This window comes from Pleuronectes platessa, chromosome 4, assembly GCF_947347685.1.
Source record: "Pleuronectes platessa chromosome 4, fPlePla1.1, whole genome shotgun sequence".
NCBI lineage: Eukaryota > Metazoa > Chordata > Actinopteri > Pleuronectiformes > Pleuronectidae > Pleuronectes > Pleuronectes platessa.
The window spans coordinates 15,129,289-15,150,606 of record NC_070629.1 but is presented as its reverse complement, the minus strand read 5'-3'; the positions used below and the strand labels follow the sequence as shown (position 1 = coordinate 15,150,606).

The window sequence follows — 21,318 nt, the reverse complement described above, 5'->3', positions numbered from 1 at the left end:
GAATCAGTCGCGCAGATCCTGTGGAACTGGTTTGTCTGGTGTGTGCCGGCAAAGATGTAGATTACAAAGCAACTGGATGGCCACAGTCAAAGCAACACATTGTCTGTGTTGAGAATAAGAATGATAACCTGACAACCACATGAGTGGGCGGAGAGCATGGAGAACACAACCATGGCGGTAGGTAACCTATTAGACTACAACACCTTTTATTATTATAATTCACCTGGGATGTATACTTGTGAATGGATCACCTGACATGGATGTGAATACCTGGGTTTGGATTTCTCACTGTGTCACATGCAGATGGTCACATGACAAACAATCATATCCAACAAATGTGTATTCACTGAGCTGCAGGGACATAGAATGTTAAACCATAAATGAAAATATTCAAGATGCACAACACGTTAAATGCAAAATGTAACTTTACTAAATTAAATGGGAAGGTGATCATTCACAAGCATTTAATGAAAAAATTTGTGAAAACTAAAATTGGTTCCCTTTAAAATAAATGAGTCTTTTTACGCCGGTCGTCTTTAAAGACTGTTACCTGTGATCAGTCTCGGTCTGTGTTTTGTCAATCCACTGTCTTTAGTTTGTTAATATCAGTGACTGGTCCTGTGAGAGTTTCTTAAAAGAGCATGCACCCTTTATGAGTGTATGTAGTCCAGGTGACTAGCACCACCCTACCACTACAGGGAATATTCAATGGATCCCTTCTTCCAGATAGGATCACGTTGGGAGGCTCACCATCAATAAGAAAGGATCTCCAACTACTAGTTAAAACCATCAATCATGTTAAGCTGGAGGCGGGACTTGATCACACCATCAATTCCGAGACGCTGACCTCTCACTACCAGTTGAAATAAGAATAATCCTTGATGTCAATTTTAATACTTTATTGTTCCTGGGTTACAGCTGTTTGACAGGGAAGGATTTCAGTCAATATTTACATTCACTCTAAAAGGGTAACAGCTGAGAAGTAGAATTCTCACTTCCTTTACTATTAACCAGTTCTGAGCAAAAACAAAATCTTGAAACAAGTATTTTGTGCCATGACTCCTTTGTACAGAAACAATGTCATAGTAACTCTAGATAATCAGTGTTCATTTGGAAACCAGGTAACAGTCTGCAAGTCTATTTCAAAAGCTTTTTCCTAAAGAAATGTAACGGACAATAAGTTGAAAAAGTTAAATTGAATAAAACACATCACAAGATCACTCAGCCTAAAGACCGACTTTGAAATAGCTTGAATACTTGCACAATACAATACAAAGTATACAGCAGGAGGTAAAAGCAATGTCTATGAAATAAAATACATTCTCACTTTTAGAAAAACAAATGACCTCTATCATACAAAAAAGTAAAGTATTGAAAGAGGTAGCTTGTTTCACTACAGCGCAGTTTGGTCATTCGTCTATAAAAACATTTATAGTTAAGGAAAGTCATAACAAGGACAGTGATATACATAAAGAATGAATCTAATTTTCCTTTTCTTCCTTTTCTCTTAATTCCATTTCCTTGAAATGTCGACGCATCTTCTCAGGACTCATACTTGTTGTCATAATCTGTCGTAGGAGGGTACATCTCGTGTTCGCTGTAGGCAGGGGGGGGACCAAAGGCTTGGGTCGGCGGCTGTGGTGCTGCGGCGCCCCAGCCTACCATCTCTGGATTACCGGATTTTTCGCTCGGGAATCCACACCCAAAGTCAGAGTCAGCAGGTGGTGGGGCCACAGCAGAACCCTGACCCGCCGGCAGGATGACAATGGGGAACTTGATCTCTGGGTCTGAAGCATATTTGACATCGAGACAGACCTATGGAATAGTATAAAGAAGTTATAGACACAAAATGATAATTCTTTAATCTGTTGTAATAAATGAAAGTAGGCGGTTAAGCCTTAGTATTTGGCCGTCACAGATTTTGTTGTGCATCATGAGTAACAACAAAATACTTATCTTATCAATTCATCTATCTAAACAGATTCATGTCTTCTTAGGGTTTTTGTTGAATTCTGCTTTACCGTGTCTTAGGGACAAATTATGATTTTACAAGTTTTACATACATCCATATACAATTATGACAAGCTTTGTGCATAACCGACTCATTTGACAAACAGATGCATGCCAAGAAAATAGGCAGGACCTCAAACAAGAGCTGTGCTGCTCAGTCTGCTGAGCGGTGGCTGAGCTGTGCATACCCATAAATAAAAGGGACATCACACAAACATGTTTAGATGTTCTGGATAAAACAAACCCCTGAAATCACAAAGCTTTTGGTAGAAAGTTAGTGGCATGGGGGCTTCCTGGGGGGTTTACGACCAATGTGTTGTTACAGTGTCCTGAACATTGACCCTCACAGAATTTAAGGGGGTTCTCGCTGTAGAAAAACCTAAGCTGTGTCATAATTTAGGGGCCTTCGCTGTTGCTAAAAAGTGAGCACCATCTATTAAACCCCTACAACTTTCAATAAATGTATTTCAGAAGACGTTTTATGCACAGACTCATTAGAACAAGCACACGAATCTCCTGGTCAATGCTGCATACCCTAAGTCTGTGTTCTGCTGTGATGATGCTGCAGTTGTGGATGGAGGGCTCCACATCATGGGGAATGGCGATGAACCTCGTCACAATTTCGTTAGTATTAGGTGGGATGGGTTCTCCCACCTCCCTGAAGACATCTTTAGTATCCATTCTTCTCTTCCCGCCGGCAAAGAAGCTGTGCTTTCTGTACACGGTGTACTTGGGCTTGATTTCACGGGCAGAGTTGTTCTGGATGTTGGCCACAACCTTCAACCCTTCTCCTGGAAAACAGACCAAAAAACATCCCTAACAACCGTAAGCACGGGAGCGAGAAGTGTCAATACTAACAATGAGGCCTTTAACCTTGGAAGAAGCCGGTTCTCTCAAGATGAACATCCATGGCTACTGATCCTGAGTTGAAAAACTTCAATTTTTTGTCCTTAGAGTCTTGCTGTGGTGCCTGAAAGAACAGATAAAAGCATGTTATACACTTAGACAACAAGAGAGAGACCACACTTAAAGGGGTAATTCTTCCAAAGATGAAAATCCACTCATTATCCACTCACCCCTATGCCGATGGGGGGAGGGGGGGGGGAGTGTTTGAGCCAACAAAACACTTCTGGAGTCTCAGGGGTAAACTTTGTATGTAATAAAACAACAGATGAAGACCATAGGATGCCTCCATACTGCTCCCGTGGGGTCATCCAAGAGTCCGTAAGCCCGACATTCATATTCAACTTGACACGAGGTCATTTACATTGAGTTTTTAGCCTAAATGTCCGCTGATAGCTTCCAACGAGGTGCGTGCAGGGACCGTCGGAAATGTTAACGTCCACGAGCTGAGCCCCTTCTGGTGGATTTAAAACCATAAAACACGGTGAAAAAGACCTCGTTTCGAGTCGAATTTGAATGTCAGGGCTTCCAGACACTTTGATGCCGTCACACCAGCAGTATGGAGGCATGTTGGGTTTTTTACTGTTGTTTTATAACAGCTGAAGAAAGGTCACTAAGCCGCTACACTGTTTACCCCAAAGGTTTTTAGTGGACTCAAACATTTCACATCAAGCATTTCCACTTCAATATACGGCCAACACATTTGTTCAGGTCCTAGTTAGAACATGTTTTACAGGCTGGGAAATATGAACACCTGGCGGCTTTTAGGTCATCGCTCAACCAACCAGTACACAGCCACTAAACAGAGGCAGCATTGTAGTCGCACAACTGCTATCACCAAACCCCTGCAGAGCTTTTTTTATTTTGGAGGAATGACTGGAATAAACTCAGCACATACCAGTAGCTTAGGGTCACTGTTCAGGTCAGCTCCTGCAAGGAAGTTCAACTTAGACGAATCTTTCTTGGCAAGTCTCATCGATCTGCTCAGCCTGGCTTCCAGCAAGTACACGATCTTACCAACAGAACCCTTGAAGGAGGACGGCAAACTCCTACTGCACGAGAGCAGAAGAACACGAGAAGTTAAGGCAATAAAATGTATGTGCGGTGGGTATATCAAATAATACCAACATCTTTTTAAAATTAGCCAAGCAAACCTATTACATCAAAATCCCTGTAAAACATGATCTAGAAGTTTTTGCCATATGCACTGACGTGTGTGGAAAAGGGTTCCTCGGCTCTAATTTCTGTATCTTCACCAAGGAGGTTCTATTTTCATTGATGTTTAACATTTATGTTTCCGTTAGCAGGATCATCTCAAATCTACTGAACTGATTTCCCCAGAATTTGGTGAACGCAATTTGGGACCTATATTTTGTAATCCAGGATTTTTTAGATCGCCTTCTTTAACATTGTGAGACAGAATGTTTTTTTTCACTGATTTACCACAGAAATATGGATGGGTCCTTGTTTAAAAATAATCTGTGATCCAGCTGTGATCAGAAAGGCTGATCTGCTTATAAATTCTCTCATAAAACACCATTATTTGAAAAGCTTTTATCTCAGGGTGAGTTTTAAGTTATATCCTTTTTTTCTGTTATTGTTTTTGTTTTTATTGTTTATTATCCTCTTGTGAAGCCCTTTGTTTTTTGCTTTGAAACATTTTGTACCAAAAAAACGTCCTCTTCTTGTTATTATTATTACAAATTATTTAAAAAATATGTTACTCACTGGGAAGGGAACTGAAAGGTGAATGGGTATGTATGGCATCCCGGGGCAACAACACTACTGTCTGAAAACGTAAAGGAAAGGGTTAAATAAGATTACAGTCTTGAAGGAATGTGGGGAAGGAGCCCTTAGGTTGTGTTGGAATTTGTGGCTTGGAGGTCTGATGTGATGAGAGGGTAAAGAGACAGAAGCAGGAAAAGTGTCACAAAGGCTGTCTTACATGTGTCTCCATTCTGGCTTGACAGAAGTGGTTGGTCGTCTGGAAAAAGAAAAGAAAAGCAACACACGGATTTAACAAGAATCCACATTTGATACTTAGGCTTGGAAAAGTAAAATCCTTAATGTTTTTTGTTTTTTTTAAATTGAATAATCTGCATCTACCTACACATCAGTTAATTGAGAAAAAACAGTCAATGTCAGGCTTTCATATTCATATCAGTGGAGGTGTTTATGTTTGTTGATATCCAGTAATAGAAGACCTTTTATCTCACAGAATAAACCAAGCAGACAGTGTGTGCATGTGTGTTTTCATTTCATATCTGGTTGTTCTCCCAATTCAAGTATTTTGTAGAATTTGTGTTTTATTCAAACTAAAGTTCATGGTTGTGGGAAATATAAAGCCTAACTTATATTTGGGTTTTGATAACAAATCATTGCCAGATTTCTATAACTGCTGATATATCGGTATCTGAAATGTTTTAACTTCCTTATTCCGGGCTTTGGCTCTGAAAAGTAATAAGTTATAATAAATAACAAATAATAATCGGTTAAAATATCTGATTTATAAGATTACTTTATATTGTACATTTGGTTTTTTGAGCAAATTATTCACGGATTTGTGTTGTGTAATACACAAAATAAAACAAATTATCTTTTTACACCTGGTTTGATGTTTTTACAGTTTTCCTGTGGTGATCTCTCTTAAGGTGTGTGAGCAGCAGGGAGAAGAGCTTTTAATTTGAAAGGGCCTGTGCAGCCACGCCAAACTCTCCATCGCGTCACCGTGCGAGCATTCCTGAATCCAACTCCGGATTGAACCCATGTGAGGTCCCAGTGGACCACTCACCTTTGTCCTTCTTGATGAAGTGATGCTTCAGACTGAAGTACTTGTCCTTGGAGCTGTAAACAACGGTGGTCTGTCCGTATCTCTCGGTCCACATGACTTCTGCTTTTCCTTTGAACTTCACAGACAGAGACTCGATCTGGCATTCTTTCACCACCTCCAGGATCACCTGGCCTGACACCAGGTCTCCGTACGTAAACGTGTCCTGCTCATTCACCGGCGTGTAGGTGACTTTCACACTTTTCACGGTGGACGACATGGCTCGTGAACACACACCCACTGCCTGAACCGAGAGAAAAAGCACAACAACTTCAGTGGGTGTGTCCTAATTTTTAGGAGGGAGCGAGAAGATGTTTACTCCCTCCCCTCAAACCACTCATTCGTTCATTATTAGCCATATATCATTTCCTATCCCACTCATTCACTCATTAATCTTTGACATTAATTATTAGACATATCTCATTTCCTGTACCACTTATTAATTATTATAAGATATAACTTATTTCCTATACCACTCATTCCCTCAATAATCGTTAGACATACATTGTTGGATGAATCTTATTTCCTGTACCATATATTCATTCATTTCCTGTCTGTTTAAGATAATAGTTGGTGGGATATCCTTAATGGTCGTTCCGTATCAGTTAAGTAACAAAACTGCAAATTGAAAAAATACAAAAGTAGGATTCAAAAGATAGGTTAAGAAAATATACAGTATATTATAAGATAAGATAACATAAGATGAGATAATATAAAATAACATAAGATATGATTAGATACCACGATACCCTATCGTCCGTTACGCTACTCAATGATGCGATACAATATGATAACATTAGATGAAATGAGAAAAGCAACGATAAGATAAGTCCAAAAACGCTAATGTTAAGAAATCTTGGATCTCTGTTTCAAATTTCCACACCCCTCCACGACATTTCATATTAACTTGTTGAGTTGTTTTTGTGTAATCATGCTAACAAACAAACAAACAAACACAGTGGACAAAGCAGTACCAATCATGAGGTAAAGTCACTCAGTTATTTTCCAGCATGATCAAATAGCAAATTCCGTAATCCCTAACAGGATTTGGTGCTTGGTTTGAAATGAGGTGTGGTCAGGCGTGATGTTGGTCCATTGTTATCTTGACACAACTGGAAAGTGATTGCAATTTAGACCCAGCCTGGTCTGAACTCAGTGGTGCAAGATGGAAAGAGTTATAGTAGTTAGTTCCTGCATCTATTACAATGTCCAACCACGAGTTTCCCCAGATTACATGATCCACATTATTGCACTACTGATTCACTAAGGTACAATTTCAAAACCCATTAGTTTGTGCAATCAATTTGTCCCCGTAACTGCAACATTGTCAGGTGCATTCCCATTTACACACTTTTTGTCCTGTTTACAGTGTATTATTGCCATTCCTATATTTCATTATAGTTAGAGATTGCCCCTGTTTTTATTTACATGTGTTTATTAGATTTTACTAATGCTTCTCTGTCGTCTTTGCTGCTGCAATATGGCAGATCTTCTGAATTTTGGGATGAAAAGGAAAATATTAACTTTTAACTATATTAAAATTATACAACTCTGCTAGTGAATGAATGAAGGAGAAGCATTCACTTACTACCTAGAAAACCCTTATAATAGCAATCTGCCAAGATGCAAACATACCAGGCTTTCATAGCGAATGGGAGATGTCACTGTGGTTTATTACACATTGAATTCAAAACACATGCACAATTAATGAAGAGGAAGGAGTTAAAAACCGAACAGGTTGTCATGAACCAATCGCGAGGCTATGACAAAAGATGGAGACACATGGAAAATAACAATCAACAAATTATTATTAAGTAATTATGAATATGTGGAGGATATCTAAAACTAACAATGTTGTATGAAGTCATATCAGCATGGTGGGTGGGTGCATGAGTAAGAAAATGTGACTGTAATGGTGTGTGGTGCAAAAACACAAGCCAACCACCAACCCCAAAAGTTGAGAAAAACAATTGAGCTCTGACTGAGACTTTAATATCGGTTCCCCTGGCACACAGGGGCCAGCTGGAGTCCAGCTGCTGTCACCTTATAAGGACGCTCTGCCACGCCCACCTCCAGCACATGTGTAGAAACCAGCCAGGAACCACGTGACAGGCACAGTGTCAGGCTCTAAAGGCCCTTGCACACAAAGTGAGTGTTATATTAGGCATGCAAACAAATTGTACGGACTGCCTTGTTCACATGAAATGACTTGTTGGACGAGGTGTCCCTTTGAAAAGAGGTCAAAACCTCCTGTTCACTTTTAAACTTAAAAGGTCAGTCAAAGATATAGATCAGTTCAATAATCTATGAACTGTGATCAGACCAGCATGAGACTCCTTCGGGATGTATTCACTACTGGAAAGAAAACGTTCATCATCTTGTGACTGATGGTTTATCTCATGGCTCGAGTTATTATCTTAATCTGTGTGTGCATGTGTGTGTGTGTGTGTGTTTGTGTGTGTCAAGGTCAACACACATATGTTCCGTTAACACATTTCCAGGATATGTCAGCAAATAACAAAGACAATCTGAAGCTTATATTGATTTACTGATTCATTCAAATGTGAAACAACTGATACACACACAGTGAACTAACTATACATACACCTGTACAATAACTATTCACACAGACTCCCTACAGTTAAAGTTGTCATACATTAAATCGAAGTTCACACTGCACTTTGAATGTATATAGTTTTGTTTGTGGACTTTTTATAGTAAACTCTTTCTACCATGCTTTTATTTTAATTTAACTATTGCACTGCTGAGCTGACCGGTTTATTCTTGTCCAACATTGTAATGTTGACCCTGTGTGATACAAGTATGATATATATATGATGATAAGTGACATCATTTAAAAGTAACTGATTGAGGTACAGGCACAATAATTCATAATAATTAAAAATAAGAGCACTTTATGGATCCACAGAGGTGCCTTTATTCCCTGAGACAATATAAAGCTTTTTTTTTTGTAAGCCGTCAATACGACTGTCTATTGTTCTCTGTGCTCACTTGAATAAGATATTTGATTAGGAGCAATAGAACATATAGTTTACGTAATAGCAGCAAGTCTGAGGCATTCTCTGTGTGTCATAATATGCAGCAGTTGAGCAATTGTCATTCAACATGATGCAATGATATAAAGTGAAGTAAGCTACTGTCAACCACATCCTATCTGTGATACAGGAGCTACAGCTTAAATGGAACACTGGAATGTAGTATACTACCAATACTACATTACATTACATTTTCTACTTTTTAGCTTCTACAACAACCAACAATTTAAGATTATCTTCAGGGTTTTGCAGGCAGCATTCTTTCCACTTGTCTGAGTGAAAGGGTTTAAGCAGAAACATAGTAAATACTTTACAGCGAGTGGTAGACCCTAACTTATTAGAGTCACATGTTATATCGTGAATTAAACAACTTATCTGCGCACTTCACATTATATGTATTTGAGAATCTAGTACTTCCCAGCAGCACCAGTCAACGAGGGGTACATTGCGTATGTGCCATAGGATGGAGGTGGAGCAGATGGTTCAAAGGCAGTTGGGTTTTGTAGGAAATCGGTCCCTACGCTCGAGTTTGCATACCCTTCAAATCCATATGCAGGGGGCGGCCTCTCATCATCAGGCCCCTGTGAAGCAGGCAGGATGACTATAGGGAACTTGATCTCGGGGTCCGAAGCATATTTAACATCCAGATAGACCTGTGGTGAAGAAGAAAAAGTCAGCATCTATTATTCGGGTCATGGAGCCCTGTTGCCATGAAGACATGCAAAGACACTTATTGGAAAGGGAGATACGCACCCTGAGTCTGTACTCAGCTTTGATGATGCTGCAGTTCAAGATGGACGCACACGTGGTGGCAGGGATGGTGATGATCCTGGTGACAGTCTGACCGGCCATAGGCGGAATGGCTTCGCCCACTTCTTTCAGGATGTCTTTGGTTTCAACACGCCTCTTCGTTGTTGAAAAGTAGCTGTACTTCCTGTACAAGCAGTACTTGGGCCTGATTTCACGAGATGACTTGTTCTGAATGGAGGCCACAACTTTGATGCCTTCACCTGGAAAACACAGCAGCCCTTATGGTTTTGCTGACACACACAAGTGATGCCGCATTCCATTACACCTTGGAGCTCGGCACTCAGAATGACGAAAGTCAATAAACACTGTTGAGACAACCCAGTCTTTTCTCAAAACGTATAATAGCCTACGATGGTCCACTGGTAAAAACTTAGTAATGTCAGCACAGGAGATTGTTCACAACACCAGGACAATGCGTTCAGGAGGCTGAGGTATATCACAGCGAAAATAAATACACTTTATTTTAGTTTACAGAATATCGACGCCAGCCCTTATAGCCAAGAGCTCTGGAATTTTGCTGTCTTGCAAAGTTGACATTTTCTTCGGAGTCTTCTATGTGAATGGCTCCTCTTTTTTTTTATTTCAGTTTTGTGTCCGTTGCATGTTAGAAATGTCTTGAGCACACCCACTCGCTCCCTATGAATTCTCTTGGCATTTTAGTGCTGTATTGTAACCTGGGCTCAATTTTCCTTATATTTTACATGGCGGCTTGCAGGTTCAGTGCAAGTCTGAAAGCAGGTTTGTTCTCTTACTGTGTGTGTGGAGCTAAAATCTGAATTTTATATATAAAAAAGATTTTTTAAGTCAGAAAAAATTTACTTGAAGCTAGTCCAATGTGACTTTTATTGATTTATTGACTTATTATTAAACAGCTGCCTCCTTATAGTTTTTAAGTGATAAAAATAAAAAAAACTGCTGAAAAAAATTTGATGTTTGACTGCAACCTGTTGATAAAATAATCTGTGTGAATGAGGGAACGGATTATTTAATACCTTGGCGGAAGCTTGTCTGTGCAATGTTTACATCCATGCCCACTGTTCCTGATGTGAAGAGGTTCATCTTCTTATCGATGATACTGTGCTGTGGGATCTAACAAAGAAAAAAGGCACATTAGTCGGAGACAGTGTTAATTCTCATTACTGTGTCAAAGTCAAACAGGAAAACACCATGGATGTGTATTCCTGACCGTGTTTGTGTGTGTTTTGATGTAGGTACCCTCAGCGACGCCTCATTGTGTGGGTTTCCTTTGTGCATGAGGCTGAACTGAGCCTTAGCTTTACTGTCCATTTTCATGGGCCGGCTGAGAACCACCTCCACCGTGTACACGATCTTTCCGTGGGAGGCTTTGAAGGAGGATGGCAGCTCTCTGCATGACATGACAACACAGAGTACAAAACAGAAAGTCACAACAGTAATGCATTATATGACATTAACGCTGGTTTCTTTTATAATAATCGACTCACTGTGCTGGAATCTGAAAGATGAATGGGTAGACATGGCAGCCTGGGCCGACAGTGGCGCCTGAAAAACAACAACAAAACTAAGTGACCACCACTGATTAAAGCAAGATTTTTAAATAAATGAATGAATACATCGGCAGCCAAGCACAGCTGCTGATGTTAAATGGTAGAAGTGTACATTAATTGCCCTGAAGGATCCGGATGACCGAAGTGGTACAAAGTTCAAGAGCAACTGTTCCTTTTACAACTGTGTCTTTATTAGTGTGATTGATTCAAATCACATGGCATCTCATAAAACGTCAATCTTAGGTCAGTCAGGGACTTGACTTTACAAACTCCTTCTTAATCCATGTTGATTTATTTCAACTTCTCCAAATTTACAATACATTACTTTTTTCTTGATATCTCAGAAAATAATTCACAGATTTTAATGAATGTGTATTATTTGGTGCAGATACATATAAAAACTTAGATCTTTGATTTTCAATGTGGTTTCATGAAGGACCGTTGGGTCTCAGCGGAGGTTTACGCTCTCTGAGTGCCCCTCTAGTTTTTATGTGTAATGTATTTAATATGAAAGAAAATAAATATTACACAAGTATATGCATGAGATGAGACAGAAACCGTGTAAGAGAGATACATGTAGAGAAACAGCAGCAAAGCAACTGTACTTTTATATGTGATATTTAAAACAACAAATGAATGAGGAAATAAACTTTCATATCCTAACAACTTATTCTTATGTAACATCCCCATATCCATTATACACTGTGAATAAAACAAACAGATCTTAGCAGGTTACTTCTCCTGGGAATGAGATGAAAATTGCACTCACCGCGACCTTCCTGAAAGAGAGATTGTTTAATGCTGAAGTACTTCATTTTGTTGTGGTACACTACGGTGGTTCTTCCATTATGTTCGGTCCATTTCACTTCTGCTTTTCCCTTCAGCTTCACGTCGAGTGAATTGATTTTGCAGTCTCCAGCCACCTCCAGATTGATCTGTCCTGTGAGCGGATCGCCACTGGTGAAAACGTCGCTTTTGGATATGGGATTAATTCCCACTGTTAAACTCTTCACATTGTTTGACATCATGTATAAAGTGTGATCCCCAAGCACAGTGTTGAGTACAAAGCGAGTTCCAGGTGGAGACAGAGAGAACAGGTTGTATATCCTGTGTGTGAGGTGTGTCTCTGCAGATAGATATACTCTGAAGTTTTAGATAATGATTAAACCACAGCACAGTAAATCAGCTTATTTACAGCCAGACGGAATTACTGGCAGTAAATATATAAATGTTGCTCCGGGGGAACACAAAAATGTAGTAAATAGAGGGATATATATATATATATATATATATATTTATACAATTTGATATTTACAGCCAGTAATTCCGTAAATATATATATATTATGTTTCTTGTATAAATCAACAATGGTTCAACAACACCATTTGTCGAAATGGCTGTAGCATATTACAAGCTGCTGCTGCATCTCGTTGTGTGGGTGTGGTCAACATACGCAACACATCATGTGGGGTAAAAGTGTTTAGTGGAAAGTGTGAGTAATATGAGGAAGGGAGGTGCATCAGCAGTTCACCTGGTATCTAAACATGTGAGGATGACTATTGTAAGAGAACGTTTATATAACTTAACAGAAAAACATGTAGGAATTCCTCATCATATGTAAATATTATTTTAGTCGGTGTTTCTTAGTATGTAAAGTTTCATCTCCTCTGAAAAGGTGGTTAAGTTTGTTCGTTGGTTTAATCTTTAACAGGCTTACTGATAAAATGATTTCCACCAAACTTAATAAAGGAATGGGACCTGGATGAAGGTAACGAGAAAAATGTTTTCACTTATTTTTTCGGGATTCTCAGGTGATGTCAGAGAGAAAGCAACTAAACAGGAAGATTAATCAAAATCCTTTCAGCTGTGGCAGAACCACTGCTTAGGCTGCAATTTATGACATTTTAATTATCATAACTATTAATATAACAACTATAATGTAATATTCAACATATATATTTGACCAATTCAGTTGGTGACGAGAATGAGACTCGACCTAAACAACAGGCACTGAGGTCCAGGTCCAGCAGCAGCTGAGGCTAGACAGTATGCTCACCATATGACAAGCTAAATCAAAACATTAGTTTCCATTAGTTTCAACAAACACATTCAAGTTAAAAGGAGCAGCTTGAGATGATGAGAACACACAGTGAACTAAAGCCTGTAAAAGGTTTGAGATGTGCAAAGCTGCTCTCACTCGCCATCTACCACAAAAAAACTAAAACAGCCAGATATCAGAAGTTAGTGATTATCAACCGTTCTGACTCGATCAGAGGGAGATTTGAGTCAAAATCAAAGACGAGGAGACTTTCCTCCAGGAAATCAAGTGGATGGTTTTCACTATGACACATAGCAGGGCTAAAAAGATTGAACTGACGTTTTCACAGTCGTAGCAGTGTTTCCGCCGCTGATGGGAGAGCAAAAAGTAATTTGGTGCATTGGATTGAATCAGTTCAGTCGAGGACTCGGCTGCTTGCTGGTCATCATCATCCTCATCCTCCTCATCACCAGTTTGAGCACATTTGTCCTTAAACTTTTAATTTAGTCAGATTGCAGAGTGAAACACTGCTCCGCACAGCTCACACACAAAACAGTGTGTATATGACAACAGTTCATCTGTTAAAAGACGTGGCAGAAGATGAGATGAAACAATAAAAACACAATAAACACAATACATTACTTTTTTTATAACATTAACATCAATGCAGCTGCTTGAATAAGAGGCAATAATATATAACATATGTTCCCTCCTACCTCAGTGTACTCAGTGTTATATTGACAATGAATACATGTCCTGTAAACATTGGCAATAATCACACACATACATTTACACACACTCAGGCTGAGATAACTGTGTAATATCTTGTCTGATGGCAGTGAGATGCTTCAGACAGTTTCCACAAAGCAAGCTTTATGCCTCTGGTTATATGTGATACTATGAAGAGTCACTTGCTGTATAAACAAAGCACTTTGGTGTATATCACATTAAAAATGACATTACTGTTTTACATTTCAATATTTCCACAGATTTAACCATTTCCAAACCTTTTTTTGACCACACAGGTTTTAGTTAAAAGTATAAACATATATACATAATTTCAGATAAAAAAAATGTTTTAAGGCCACACAAAGATATTTCTTGAATAAAGTTATAAATGAAGGGGAAATAAATGTTTCATTTTATACAAGGAATATTATATTATATATATAGAATATCCTCTTTTGAGGACGATGAAATTAAAGAAATCAAGAAAGAATATGATTGGTTTGTGACTTTTCTTCCAGAAGTAGCAGAACTCTGGAGTGCAAACGTTGTCCTTGCCTCTTATTTCCAGAATTTTTTTTAATTTTCTTTATTCTTATAACAGTGGGACTTTTTCTCATTAAATTGCCAAATAATGCCTAAAAACTTGGTTTCTTTATATGGCCCTAATAGTAATGCCATAGGAAGACGCATTTGGCCCATCTCTTCTTGTAATACCATGAAGAGATGGGCCAAATGCAATTAGCATGACACAGAAATAAAAGGAAATACATGTATGCATGTAAATCACAAACAGAATAGACACTTAAACCCTTCATTGGCAACATACAGTGTGTTAAAGGCACAACAACACCTGGTGAAAACATGCATGAAGCAAGTTTAGGCAGAATGAGATGTTGCAGCAGCAGAACAGAGACACGCAAAACATAAAACAGTTCACAATGAATTGAAGAGACAGAATTTGATCGTGGGAAGACTAGAACTGGTAACTGGAGTTTGTCAAAATGAGCACAAGAGACTGTTGCAAATGTAACACATCATACAAAAACTTTGAGGCAAAGGTCTTCCCTGGTGTGCTGAGCCCTATACGAAGCCCCCGAGAAATACTGAAAGGAATTGTAGTATGTTGGCATTTCATTAGATTCACCTGAATCTACTCACACATAAGGAAGGGCTTGGGGATGAACAGGGGTATCACAAACGATGATGGGAAACAGAACGGTGAGGTCAGGGCCCGAGCACACATTCAGGCTCACCTGTAGGGGAACAAAAAAAGAGAACAGTCAACGCTGCACATTTGTTTCCAGATCATTTCGTGCAGCGTTCAGCCTTTGATTAGCCCCCACCTCGATGATATAACTAAGGACCACGATGCTGCAGTTAGAGATGGTAAGTGGTACAGACTGAGGAATCTGGACCATCATCTCAGTGTGCACGTTGCAGGTGCGTGCGTCGATGGGCTGCCCGATCCCTGATCCCAAGTTCTTGTCATACATCCTCGTATGGACCCTTTCGTGGGTGTGGAAGGTCTGCTTTTGCAGCAGCCTCACCTTCGAGGTGACCGTGCGAGATGAGCCGTTACTGAATTCACAATTTATTTTCACAGTTTCACCTGGAGGCAAAAAACAGACATGGCTTTTGTTATGGATGGATGGATGGATGGATGGATGGATAGATGGATGGATGGATGGAGTACCAGGAGTAAAGGCTTTCTTCTCCACACTGACTGTCATTGTGATAGGAGGTGAGGCACACCACAGGCAGCACAGAGTCATTTGGTTGGAGCCTGAGAGAGGAGCCTGTGAAAGGAACCAGCGTCGTAAACAGGTGCAGCAGACATCGACAGATTTTACACACTCACAGACAAACGACACGACACACACACCACTGCACATGATTCACACTGCGCCTTCAGAATGTGTGTCTCCCACCAGGAGGCTTTTGTTTTCAACCCAGTCCATTCGCTTGTTATATGGATTTCCACGACACTTGGTGTAGGGAGGGGCGTTCAAGGTATGGGCTGGGTGGATGTAGTATTTATTTTCTCAGTAAAATATTGTAGTGTACACAGTTTAGTGCGACTCTATTGCATTTAAGTCAGTGTCACACCTGTAAGTCTGAACCGTGGTCTAAACCCTGGACTGTGTCTCTGAAACATTGTCTACATTGGATCATTATCTTGCAGGAGGTGAAGACTGCAAACAATCCTGCGAGCCGCTACTGCGTCTTTTTCTTCTTCTACTTTTTAACGCTGTCTCAACTTCATAAACTTGGTCTGCTATTCCAAAAATTATAATATATGTATAAATTAAAATGTTTTTCACACTGCCACCACTCCAAACTATGGCTCAGTTTGATGCAGACCGGATCACCTCTTTTGATTGGACTTTTGTCTGTTGGACCTTGGCAGAGTTATGCCCTCTTCTTTGTGCCATGCTAGTTTATGTTTGCAGCTATGAGTACCACTTCCATGTCTTTCTCACATTGCATAGCGGGAAAAGTAGTCTCCATACTTAACACAGTTGAAACCCTAACCCTAACCCTGTATGGACAGACTACTTTGAATGATTTGATTTAATGATGATGCCTTTTCAGATATGTTTCCTATCGGTCTCATGGTCTGGTGTGTAAACGTGTGTTCATTTTGACACGTCAATGCAGGCACTGTATGTGAAGGCTCAGTGGAGCAGGTTCCAGTAACAGAATCATTGTTCATGCTGGTGGTTCCACCTCTGCTGTTCGATAGAATGTCAAAATGGTGTAAGATTGTGTACTAAAATGAACCAACTCCCGAGAGAGTAGGACGAACATGGGGGTTGATAATGACCCAGCAGCCCTTTGGGTGTTTTATCTGCTCATGGCTCACTTACCCTCAGCTCTGGATGGTCGGTATTGATGCTGCTTAGGAAGTTTAACTCAGTCACAAAGTCCTTAGACAAATGCCAGGGTCTGTTGATGCTCACGGTTAACATATACTCCACTTTTCCATAAAGGCCCTTGAAGCTCGGGGGGAAGTCTCTGCATTGAAGTACAAACAAATAAAAAAACAAAGATGAGACGTTGGATATAAAGAAATAGAGATTAATTTAACTCTGGGGAAAGTACAGTATCTAAAAGGATGAGACCAAGGGGGAGAAAACTGAACTGATGCACCAGGGGCTCTGCATCTTAGGGCTGGACATTAAAACAATATCAATCTGTATTTGTCTCCTTCGGGAAAAGACAGTTTGTTACACAAGCTATTTAAATTCCTGAAACGTCAATGCTTATAACTTACAGAGATGCTCTAAATTCCTCATTTTAACACAGAACACAGCCTGATCATCTGATATTCCATCTGTAAAATGACACATAGCCTAAAACTATAATTCTCAACATTATGACTTAATTCTCATAACAACACAAATTTTGTCTCGTAAAATAATGTATTTTTCCTGCTGACATGACGACTTTCTTCTCGTAATATCATGACTTTTCTTGTAAAATTATTTGTTCTTTTCATATTGAGACTAAATTCTGGGTGAATTGTGACTTTATTCTTGTAACATTACAACTTATTTCAGGTAAATAACGAGCCTTTTTTACCTTGTTACGTCTTAATTCTTGTGGCATTAGGACTTACCCCCATTACAACTTTTTCTCGTTACATTATAACTTTTTCCTGAAAAGTCAGATTCTTTTTTCATCAGCATGGCCTTTAATGTGACCTTTATCGGAGTATTATCGATAAATCGACTGATGTGAAAATCTTGATATCATCTTCCAGCCACACCATCAGGCCCTGTTGCATCTGGACACAGATTGTTTCCCTCTTAGTCTCATCCCTCCAGTAACCAGGACGGGGGCAGCTCACACACACATACACACCCCTGAGGTATCTGACATGTAAACGGATACATGTGCCTGCCAGGCTGGAGTTTCACCGACTCACCAATGGCTGTGAGGGAGAAAAAGAGAAGTTCAACGGACAAAAACGTATCTTGGAATTGCACGGCATGCAAACCAAAGCTCGGTGGGTGCACAGCACAGACACGGGCTGATCGGGGGTCAGACCTGAGTTCTCCTGCAGGATGATGCTCCTCAGGTCGAAGTAGGTGACGTTTGCAGAGAAGTGTCTCCTTCTCCTATTCTTCCCTCCACCAGTGGACCAGTGGACGTTGGCCTGTCCCTTCAGACGCATCGATATGTCGGTGATCTTCGTCTTCTTGCTCAGGTCGAAGGAGAAGTGTCCTGAGACCAGCTGCCCACTGCGGAATGTCCTCCCCTCGCTCGCTACGTTGAAATTGATGTTGAAGTTCTTGATGCTCGATTCCAACATGGTGACAACCCGAGTTAAGTTCTTTATAAAGTTTTAAAAAGCACGCTTCCCTGCAGTGAAACAACCCGGGAGAATGTTTATAAGTTATTCAATGACCAGAGATACAGACTGTGTTACTGACAGCTTCCAAAAACACAAACAACAGATTAGCAGACTGAGCATGCGCAGTGTATGTAGCATGACCAGCCCTGATTCAAGGCGGGGCCTCAGCACACAGTTCAGGGCCAGGGTGGGCGTGTCTGTCAGAGAGGCAGAGGAGGCTGAAGAGTTCAGTCAATGTCACAAAGTAAATTAGAGGAGACAATAACAAATACAAATGTATGTATTAGTCCATCTTTATATCTATCTATCTATCTATCTATCTATCTATCTATCTATCTATTTATCCATATATCTATCTATCAGTCCATCTATCTATCTATCTATTGATCTGATTTTCATTGATGTCTGATCTCTACAAATCCTTTAAAAACTGGATTGCAGTGTATATCCTATCTTGCAAATTCTCCTGTGTTGCAATGTAAAAAAAAAAGAAGCCTGCATCCGATCATTACTCTGCATCTGAACCAGCATTGAATTGGTTATTCCCTGACCCAGGGCCCATCTCTCCATAAATTTTTGCATAATTCTGCTTAAAAAGAACCAATGAACCAACAAACAAGCAAACATCAGAAACAGGTAAAGATTCAGCCCCTCGGTAGGAAAACTACCAAAGTTGTCTAGTATTGAAACATTTTATTCACTAGGTCTAAACCTTAATATTTATGGTGCAACCTCATATTTTATTTATCCTATGTACTTACCAGATTGTAAACAACAACTAAAATGTACTGCTGTTCTCATGTGATTCTTGGTTAATGACCTTTATCAAATGTATTTGTAAACTCAATCCACTTTCTAATACACATTTATCGGATTTGTTATTTAGATGACATTTTGTTCCTTTGAATAGGATTTCCTTGAAAATATAAGTTCTCCAGTCAGAAGATCATTCAGCTTCCAGCGTGTCCGACAGAGATTGAGATGATTATCTTTATTTATTATTCACAAGATAGATAGATAGATAGATAGATAGATTACTTTATTCATCCCCGAGGGGAAATTAAGTCGTCATAGCAGCCGGTACATTTGAATACAATAAAATACAATACAATAGAATAAAATATAAAATATAAGATATAAAAATTGCGGTAGAAAGAATATAAACAGAAACACAAGATAAAATAGGTAGATAAGGTGCAGTGGCAGATGATGGTAATAGTACTGATGATATGATGGTAATGTTATTGTTAGACAGTATATAAAAAATAGTACAGTATATATAGTATATAATATATATTTATATATGATAGTAATTATACCAATATAATAGCGGTATATAGTAATAATAGCAGCAACAGTATATATAATAATAATAATAGTAAAATATAATAATAATAACATGTACACATGTATAAATAAAATATGTGTATATAGACTTATATATAAAAAGAATATACAAAGAGTATGATATAATATATGATATATAGTACGGGTATAAATATTTTTTGGCGATACAATAGATAATATAATATACTGTGAGTGTAAGAATATGTAGACAGAGTGTGCAAAAGACAATATTATTGTATAAAATGATGAATTGAGACAGGTATATTTAGGCAGCAATTAAGACAATAGATAATAAATCATCACATCTAAAATATGATAGTTATAGATATTTAGAAAAAGACAGTTCAAAGGAAATTACCAGACTTATTTAACAGAATCTGTTACTCTTACCCACACTTGTGCCTCCAGGTAGTATTAGAATGACAAACTGGTGCATTTGGTATTTAACTTCTCAGCCTGGTGGCAGAGTTTAAGTGTAGTGATCCTAATCTATGGGGTCTGATCTGCAGTGTTTTATCTTATGACATGAATAGACTTGATGTTTTTCTTGCTGCCTTTATCCATCTGTGATGAAAACTAACCCTGATGTTCTGGCCTGAGGGCGGAGCTGAGTTTGTTTCCTCTTTTCTGGATCGTTTCATCTCAACACAAAGTGTTTTTTTGTTGCTTTGGTGGATGTGAAATGTCACAAACTGGAGTTTTCTGAATGAGAGTTTTTTCACCACCCAATAAAAAAATTGTCCTGAGTTGACTTATCATTTGTATCAAAACTTTCTACTCACATGCTGTGTGGAGGATCGAGCTACAAGCCCTTATGAGACTTTATTCACACAAAAAGGAGGGAAATCAATTTCCAAAAGACAATTCATTACTTGTTGGGCACAAAGAAGCATTCAAAATCTAGAGACTGAGTCTATGATGATCAAATTAAGCCAGCAACCCAACTGATCAAACAAAACTCAACTAACCCATCATCGTTTTTCTTCTCTGATGTTTATTGGTGGTTGGCAAACCAATTAGAGACATAACGACCACCAACTGGACCGTTGAACTGAACTGTGGATTAAAAACAGTATCAATATAGAATGAGAGATTAAGCAGACAATGAAATTAAATAAGGAAAACTTTCAAAATTATTATTACTAAATCAACTTCATTTAAAATCTAAAAATGTTATTGTCGCTGCTGCTTTACCGCAAAGGGGGAATGGAACAAAACACATTCACATTAACTAACAACAAAAGAAAACTCAAAAGGATAGTTGGTGTTTTTATTTCAAACAAACCCTCTATTATTCTAAGCAAAATATCGAAATACCAAAATGAAGATTGATGAAATGCACAAAATATCGAAACTAAATGTCAACCCCCCCTTGATGGGGTGGGCACTTGGTACAGCCTCTTTGGCACTTCCTATATTTAGTCCACTGCTGCCTGGTGCCTGCCTGTTTGCCACATGACCCCCGGCAGTGGAACAAAGGAAACCTTCTCAGTGCCTAAAACAATACAGAAAACTAGAAGAACTTACTGGTGTCAGACACTTTGAAAGACATAAAGGTGACGTGGTGGCATTTCTTATGATCATAAACCAAATGTAGCTGTTGGAGATGAAAATAGACAGTAAATTCCCACTGCACCTCCCAGGTTAGAGGCCTCGTGAAGAAACCACTCAGAGATTTTGCTGAGAACTGTGTGAAGATGTTGCACCATCTTGTT

General features: G+C 39.1%; 3 protein-coding genes and 1 long non-coding RNA gene across 6 annotated transcripts; 1 reads left to right on the top strand and 3 right to left on the bottom strand.

The window, feature by feature from the left end:
• Nucleotides 1-61: 61 nt before the first annotated feature.
• Nucleotides 62-1,412, top strand: LOC128437787 (uncharacterized). The gene is made up of 2 exons (XR_008338263.1): nt 62-177; nt 727-1,412. It is a non-coding gene; the product is annotated as an uncharacterized LOC128437787 (long non-coding RNA).
• LOC128437783 (arrestin domain-containing protein 3) lies at nt 885-5,980 on the bottom strand. Of its 2 annotated transcripts, none has more exons than XM_053420039.1 (7): nt 5,705-5,980; nt 4,859-4,897; nt 4,642-4,702; nt 3,812-3,965; nt 2,884-2,980; nt 2,545-2,801; nt 885-1,815 (listed from the first exon to the last, which is right to left on the bottom strand). In XM_053420039.1, exons 1-7 carry the CDS (start codon nt 5,958-5,960, stop codon nt 1,543-1,545), a joined length of 1,137 nt encoding a protein of 378 aa, XP_053276014.1. In that variant the 5' UTR covers nt 5,961-5,980; the 3' UTR covers nt 885-1,542. The 2 variants fall into 2 exon arrangements, with proteins under 2 accessions (XP_053276014.1, XP_053276015.1); XM_053420040.1 differs by having other exon boundaries at nt 3,812-3,962.
• Nucleotides 5,975-14,940, bottom strand: LOC128437784 (arrestin domain-containing protein 3). Its single transcript, XM_053420041.1, has 6 exons — nt 11,902-14,940; nt 11,070-11,127; nt 10,822-10,972; nt 10,599-10,695; nt 9,550-9,806; nt 5,975-9,449 (listed from the first exon to the last, which is right to left on the bottom strand). Exons 1-6 carry the CDS (start codon nt 12,158-12,160, stop codon nt 9,204-9,206), a joined length of 1,068 nt encoding a protein of 355 aa, XP_053276016.1. The 5' UTR covers nt 12,161-14,940; the 3' UTR covers nt 5,975-9,203.
• A 6-nt stretch (nt 14,941-14,946) lies between these two features.
• On the bottom strand, nt 14,947-20,144 carry LOC128437785 (arrestin domain-containing protein 3). 2 transcript variants are annotated; one of them, XM_053420044.1, is made up of 7 exons: nt 19,994-20,144; nt 17,950-18,264; nt 17,764-17,833; nt 16,767-16,914; nt 15,593-15,695; nt 15,243-15,508; nt 14,947-15,152 (listed from the first exon to the last, which is right to left on the bottom strand). In XM_053420044.1, the coding sequence occupies exons 2-7, from the start codon at nt 18,212-18,214 to the stop codon at nt 15,054-15,056; spliced, it is 951 nt and encodes a 316-aa protein (XP_053276019.1). In that variant the 5' UTR covers nt 18,215-18,264; nt 19,994-20,144; the 3' UTR covers nt 14,947-15,053. The 2 variants fall into 2 exon arrangements, with proteins under 2 accessions (XP_053276019.1, XP_053276017.1); XM_053420042.1 differs by lacking the exon at nt 19,994-20,144 and having other exon boundaries at nt 17,950-18,398.
• Between the last annotated feature and the right edge of the window lie 1,174 nt (nt 20,145-21,318).

Excerpts from the sequence above, each read along its gene's own strand:
- LOC128437783 (XM_053420039.1), bottom strand. The coding sequence starts at position 5,960 with ATGTCGTCCACCGTGAAAAGTGTGAAAGTCACCTACACGCCGGTGAAT. Across the intron at positions 4,703-4,858 it reads AAGCCAGAATGGAGACACAT|ACAGTAGTGTTGTTGCCCCG; the intron begins GTAAGACAGCCT and ends TTACGTTTTCAG. Across the intron at positions 1,816-2,544 it reads CAGCAGAACACAGACTTAGG|GTCTGTCTCGATGTCAAATA; the intron begins GTATGCAGCATT and ends ACTATTCCATAG.
- LOC128437785 (XM_053420044.1), bottom strand. The coding sequence starts at position 18,214 with ATGTTGGAATCGAGCATCAAGAACTTCAACATCAATTTCAACGTAGCG. Across the intron at positions 17,834-17,949 it reads CATCCTGCAGGAGAACTCAG|CCATTGGTGAGTCGGTGAAA; the intron begins GTCTGACCCCCG and ends TCTCCCTCACAG. Across the intron at positions 15,153-15,242 it reads TCCTTAGTTATATCATCGAG|GTGAGCCTGAATGTGTGCTC; the intron begins GTGGGGGCTAAT and ends GTTCCCCTACAG.
- LOC128437784 (XM_053420041.1), bottom strand. The coding sequence starts at position 12,160 with ATGATGTCAAACAATGTGAAGAGTTTAACAGTGGGAATTAATCCCATA. Across the intron at positions 10,696-10,821 it reads ACAATGAGGCGTCGCTGAGG|ATCCCACAGCACAGTATCAT; the intron begins GTACCTACATCA and ends TTTCTTTGTTAG. Across the intron at positions 9,807-10,598 it reads ACAGACAAGCTTCCGCCAAG|GTGAAGGCATCAAAGTTGTG; the intron begins GTATTAAATAAT and ends TGTGTTTTCCAG.